The sequence below is a fragment of the Ricinus communis genome, chromosome 4 (assembly GCF_019578655.1).
Source record: "Ricinus communis isolate WT05 ecotype wild-type chromosome 4, ASM1957865v1, whole genome shotgun sequence".
In the NCBI taxonomy this organism is placed as follows: Eukaryota; Viridiplantae; Streptophyta; class Magnoliopsida; order Malpighiales; family Euphorbiaceae; genus Ricinus; species Ricinus communis.
The window spans coordinates 11179099-11185247 of record NC_063259.1 but is presented as its reverse complement, the minus strand read 5'-3'; the positions used below and the strand labels follow the sequence as shown (position 1 = coordinate 11185247).

The following is a 6149-nucleotide window of genomic DNA, read 5'->3' as shown; positions in this document are numbered from 1 at the left end:
TCTATTTATGGATTTGTGGCATAAACTTCGTTATGGAATCAAAAAACGTCATTCATTAGTAAAAGTGTCTCAGTGAATTATCCGGGTGGCGACTTTCCCTTTCGTGCTAGTCTCTGTAAGTAGTTAGCATGTTTCCAATTAGATTGAAAAGCCTTACAATACCGTAGTCGCTAGAAATACTTGGTTACGCGCTTGAAACCGCCCCCACAATTTGAAAAAAGGTATGAAAGTTAACATCGGTAAGAAAAATTCTTATAAGATTTTGTATAAAACACTAAATTTAAGAGTAAATTTAGAAAAATTTTAATATATACTATTAAATATAAAATTAAAAATATTTAAATTTAAACTTCAATCCAAAAAATATCATTCATAATGAAATATTTAATTATAAATTAAGCAGTAGATAGAGAATACTAATAAATATTTATATCTATTTTTTTCTATTCTTTTTACATAAAATTTTAATTATTAATTAATCTTCCAAATACCAATTCAATTTCTTTTTTTATTACATTAGGTAATACTAGTTTTATAATTATTTCAAATAAAACTAACAAAAGACTCAATTTGAAAAGAATATAAAATCTCAAATAGGAAAAGAAAAAACCAAATAGAAAGACGTAGAGTTTGGAGCACAGCACAGCAGCCATTTGAACTATCTGACGTAAGAATTAGGTGTCGCAATGTCGGCCGTCTTTTTCTGCCCCTCTGATTTAAATTTATTTTTGGTTTTCTTTTCTCCTTCTTCTATTTCCTTCCATTAATTTCTCCTCCTCTTCTTCTTCTTTAATTTAACGACACGTTTTTCTCTCTCTCTCTCGGTTCCCTTCTAATTTTAGCTTTGTTATCTTTTTGATAACAATCTGCGGTGCTATATACGAGGCTGCTTGTAAGGCTGTGTTTGGATCTTCTTTATTTTACCACTGCTGCTACTACTACTCTACCATACCACTGTTGTTGTTATTGGGGATTTAATGGCTGCTGCTCTCTTTCAACAAAACTCTCAACGACGTAATTCTCTTCTTTTTCTCTCTCTTAAGTAATTATTTACGCGGATATATATATATATAATCTTTATTTTATTTTAAAAGCTCTTTTTCTTTTTTAAATTTTCTGGAGGATGCTAATTTTAACAAGAGTAGCTTGGATATGGTGATTGATTGCTGGGTTCTGCATTTTCTTTTTGCTTTTCTTTTTCTGAAAAAATGTAAAATAGTGAAATGAAAATGATAATGATATTGAGATATATTACTGATTAATATTGATTTTTAAGCAACTTTTGTTTATTATAACTTGTTTCTTGTTTTCTGTTTTCTGCTTTCTGTTTGATTCACTCGTTTTTCTTTTTCTGGTATTTTAATCTTGTTTTCTTATGAAACAGCACTTGAAGAAATGATGAAGAATCTTAAAGTTGAAGATGCTTCTGTGCAACTCATACATTCTAGTTTGGTTAGTTATTACTTCTCTTTCTCTCTTTGTTTTTACTAATTTATTTATTATAGATGTCTCTTGTTTTAGGCGAGAGATATGAAGTGGCTACCGTGTTGGGTACTCACAATCCATGGGGCCTTTAATCGGAAAAAAAAATAAAAATTTGAGTGTTGAATTTGTTTGAATAATAATAATGTAGGTTGGTGGTTCAAAGGATGGAAGCACATCAGATGCAACATCATGTATATCATCAGCAGGAGATGCATCTGTTAGTGTTAAAGAAAGTGATGTGGATAATGACTCTTTCACAACTGGTCAAAGCTTACCAAGTGCCTGCTATGGATATATATATCCAGGTTTGGTTTCAATATTCACTTGATATTTTTGGTATTTTATTATTACTTAACAATCAAAACTATGGATATATGTTTTCACCTCTTACAATAGTTTTTGGTCAGGTTGTGATGGTACTTTTGGAGGGCTGGAGGAACAACCTTATTATGTAGCTGGTGATGGAATGGACCTTCTTAACTATCCTGTATGTGTTAATTTATTCTCTTTTGCCTTGATGATTAATGACTTCAAAGTTAATCAAATTTGGTTATGATTTCATCTTCCCCTTTTTAATTAGCATTATATATAAGCCAAAATACTGAACGGGCCTTGAATTCTATGCTGACAGGGCGTTCCTGTGGTAGATAGCCTAAATGGTTGGGAGTTATTCACGTTCGTGTTAACAAATGGGAGATGTTATATGATTTGTTGAATACTAAAACTTATAATTACCCATATGTGATTTTATCAAATGGCTTAAAAAGTTGATTAATTGGTCCAAAATTAAAAAACAAAATGAATACTTTATGGAATTGATGCAGTCTTGGAATTAACTATTTATGGTTCTCACATGCTAGTAATATGGTGCTAATTTTCTGCTTGGATAGTTTTGTTGTGCTATTACAATTTTATATTAACAATAATGTATCTTACATTCACATATTGATCATCTAGGTTATGCAAGCAGATAATGGATCTTTGATCTACTTAATGCCAGGAATTCAACCAGGCTATAACCATTACGATCATTTTGTACCAGTAACCTTGTATGGTGTTGATGGACATGTTAGTCAACCATATCCACTAAGCGCCGTTGCCTCCCCTGGATATATTCAAACTCCTGTTCTAGTGCAATCACCCTACCTCTATGAATCGCCTGCTCTTTTTGGGGATGGAGCATATGGAAATTGCTATGGTGGAATGCTGGAAATTCCTGTCTCTAAGTGTACCTTTTCTTCTAGCAATCATACCCATGTACCTCCCCCAGAAACTCTCTCTAGTGGATCACTGGATGCCTCATCTGGCCATCACATGAACAACCAGATAAAAGCATCATGCAAGGTAATGATCTGTACTTCAATTTTCATCTTTGTTTTGCTGGTTGTTTTGATTGTCTAGCTGTCAAGCCTCACTCTATGTGTCTGCTTTTCAGTCTGATGGACAGCTTGGAGGGTATTATCCTTCTGGGAGATTTCCATCATATGGTCAAGAAAAAGGTGGAGTGCTGTATACAAATAGCCCTGATAAAACAAATGCGAGGGTTTGGAGCAACAATGAAAAGCCTAAAGCAAGAAGCAAAATAAATAACACTAGCGATCTTAATTTGCTCAATGAACAAAATTATGGCCTTAGGACAACAAATACAAAAGGTTCTTTCATAGTTGGAGGTAACTCTGTTGGATCTTTGGCTACTGATGGGAACGGAAACAGTAACAGCCTAACTTCTGTAACTAGGAGGGATCAATATAACCTTCCTGATTTTCCAACCAAATATGATCATGCATTTTTCTTTGTTATAAAATCTTACAGTGAAGATGACATTCATAAGAGCATCAAGTACAACGTATGGGCCAGTACCCCTAATGGAAATAAGAGACTGGATACTGCATATCGAGATGCACAGAAAAAATTCGCAGAAACAGGCAGCAATTGTCCTGTGTTTCTTTTCTTTTCGGTATGTTCTAAAGGCTTATAGTAATTTTGATTACTGAGGTGTTGGTAATACATTTTTATCATCTGCATGGTAAGCAATCAATTCCATTATAATTATATCTGTTTCAGGTAAATGCAAGTGGCCAATTCTGTGGGGTAGCAGAGATGATTGGCGGAGTGGACTTCAACAACAAGATGGATTTCTGGCAACAAGACAAGTGGAATGGTTTTTTCCCAGTCAAGTGGCACATTATTAAAGATGTTCCAAACCCTCAATTACGACACATAATACTTGAGAACAATGAGAACAAGCCTGTAACTAACAGTAGAGACACACAGGAGGTAAATTCTTTTTAATATTCTTTCTGCAGTTTTGGTCTTTGGTTTCTTTTAACTATATTACTTCCTTGTAAGCACTTAACTTTCTTTCATTTCCAGGTCAGAGTTCCCCAGGGTATTGAAATGTTAAACATTTTCAAGAACTATGTTTCTAAAACATCTATATTGGATGATTTTGAATTTTATGAAAGCCGTCAAAAAGTCATGCTAGAGAAAAGACTCAGATCGGTGGTGCCCCATTTGGAGCATAAAGAGGTTTTCCTCTTACCCTTTTCTCTCTTTTCTTTCCTTCTTTTTTTTTTCTTTACTGTTTTATTCGTATACAAAAATGTAAGATTTATCACATGCCGGTGATCCAAGCTAATTTTAAAGTCTTTCTGGTTGCAAATCCTATTCATAGTTTTGGTGTGCACTAATAGTGGACCATGTCATCACAGTAGGGTTTGGAGGATTGGGAATCAAATGTGCTGTCAATATTAAAGGAGTGATTTGAGTAGATTCTAATTTTGATTCTCCTTCCTCATAAAATAATTAAGAATTAGTGATATGGAAATGGGATTTGATTCTTTTTTTCTTTTTTTATTTTACTCTCCTTTAACATGCTTACATGTTTTTGTTATGGATGTGTTGTTCCAAGCTGGTTCATGATCTGTTGGTCTGCTTATTTTATGATTAATTTATTTGGAAGCAGAAAGCAGATGAACTAAATGTGGAAGCAGCTAAAGCTGGTGGCTATGCAGGAGTGTGAAGGCCTGGTTTCTGTGTTACTGAGGCTCGGCAATTGCATATAAAGCTATAGGAAACAAAATTGGTGGCTATAGCTTCTGGTACAAATTCCCATATTAATGGAAATACTGTTCCAGAAAATTTAAAAAAATAAAAAGAAAAACGAGAAAGAATTTGTGTGGGTAAAAGGGAAAATACATGAGGACCTTTCATGGTGATTGATGATTGGAACTTTGATTTTTTCACAGATTAGAGATGATGGAATGCTGACGGTGATGGTATGTGTTTGTGTATTAGCATGATGATCTCCACTCATTCTTAATGCTAGATCTAGATCTTGATCTCCACTGGTACAAATTCCCATAATATGTATTTACCTTTTCTTCCTTTTTTTTTTGGAACTTTGTAGATCTTGATAATTGGAATTCTGCCATTACCTACCTTCTTGGGTTTTATGTTGTGTAGGTGCTGGATATTCTCTAATATTTTCTCAAAATACATAGAATCCACTGGAAAATTAAATTAGGTTTTGGTTCTATATTTCAAAAGTGTAGTATGTATAGTAAAAATCCGTATTTGGATATATATATATACACACACGTGCATGCATAAAGCCTTTTCTTTTTAGCTGGTTGGAGAATATGATTTGTTCAAGGCTTAACTAGTCCTATTCATCCGAAAATTACATATTAAAAGTAATTATTTTTAGTTAGGTGTCTGACTTGGTCAAAATCGGTTAATGTGCCAAATTTTTCTTGTCCTCCAAAGCAATCAGTTCATATTTTAATATTTTAATTAGTTAATTTAATAATCTAGTAAAAATGGTTAATCTATTTCAACGGTTAATACATTTCAGTTAAATTATTTAATTAATATAAAGAGATTAGAATTTTGTATTAAATATTAAATTTTATTAAATAATTGGTATCGAGTTAGAATAAAATTATTTAATTCTACTATAATTTATTTTAATAATTTAGCAAAAATAACTCAAATCATATTTCAATAAATTATTGAAGTCATAAAATTAAAATAAAATTTTATATTGTAATAATATCTAATTTTAATTTTTAATAATAAAATAATAAAATAATAATTTTTCATGTTCAAGCTGAATTTACATCTTGATTTAAAGAAATACTGGAGGTTTATAAAATTATTTAATAATTTATATAATTAACAGATGAGATTTGAGATCAAATTAAAAATTAATTAAATTATTATTTTATTAAAAATTAAAAATAAATATATTAAAATATAAAATTTTATTTAATTTCTAAAAGTATAATTTTATATGGATTTAATAAATAATTATATATAACTCAATAAAAATTTATTTTTATATAATTTGATATTTAATGTGTAGAGCTTTTCATATTGAGAAGATTTTTTAATTGGGTTGGATTGACGTTTTTGCTAAGTTATTAAGTAAATTGGCCAAAAAATTAAAATCTATTGATTTCAGATTTAAAAGGTGAATTGACCAAAAAATTAAAATCTAAGCTAATTTATTCATTAATTTCAAATTGAAGGGGCAAAGTGGCATTTTAACCAGTTATAATCTTACATCTAAATAATTGAATTCAGTTGATTCAAATTTAAATTTAAAATTTAAAATTTGATTAAATTCAACTTGAATCTGGATCAATTTATCATTTAAAAGA

At 30.9% G+C, this 6149-nt stretch overlaps 1 protein-coding gene across 3 annotated transcripts; it reads left to right on the top strand.

Moving 5' to 3' along the window:
- The first annotated feature begins 741 nt into the window (after nt 1–741).
- On the top strand, nt 742–5010 carry LOC8286225 (YTH domain-containing protein ECT4). 3 transcript variants are annotated; one of them, XR_001535194.3, is made up of 10 exons: nt 742–1014; nt 1385–1452; nt 1634–1790; nt 1893–1972; nt 2443–2829; nt 2921–3442; nt 3550–3762; nt 3859–4014; nt 4451–4586; nt 4734–5010. XR_001535194.3 is itself a non-coding variant. In XM_015718957.3 (9 exons), the coding sequence occupies exons 1-9, from the start codon at nt 978–980 to the stop codon at nt 4505–4507; spliced, it is 1677 nt and encodes a 558-aa protein (XP_015574443.1). In that variant the 5' UTR covers nt 743–977; the 3' UTR covers nt 4508–5010. The 3 variants fall into 3 exon arrangements, 2 of the variants coding, with proteins under 2 accessions (XP_015574443.1, XP_015574444.1); XM_015718957.3 differs by having other exon boundaries at nt 743–1014; nt 4451–5010; XM_015718958.3 differs by lacking the exons at nt 742–1014; nt 1385–1452 and having other exon boundaries at nt 1653–1790; nt 1882–1972; nt 4451–5010.
- The last annotated feature ends 1139 nt before the right edge of the window (nt 5011–6149 follow it).

What these genes read in the sequence shown, in the direction of transcription:
- LOC8286225 (XM_015718957.3), top strand. Translation starts at nt 978, where the DNA reads ATGGCTGCTGCTCTCTTTCAACAAAACTCTCAACGAC. An exon ending in CTATGGATATATATATCCAG is followed by an intron (nt 1,791 to 1,892) that starts GTTTGGTTTCAA and finishes GTTTTTGGTCAG; the next exon opens with GTTGTGATGGTACTTTTGGA. An exon ending in AGATAAAAGCATCATGCAAG is followed by an intron (nt 2,830 to 2,920) that starts GTAATGATCTGT and finishes TCTGCTTTTCAG; the next exon opens with TCTGATGGACAGCTTGGAGG.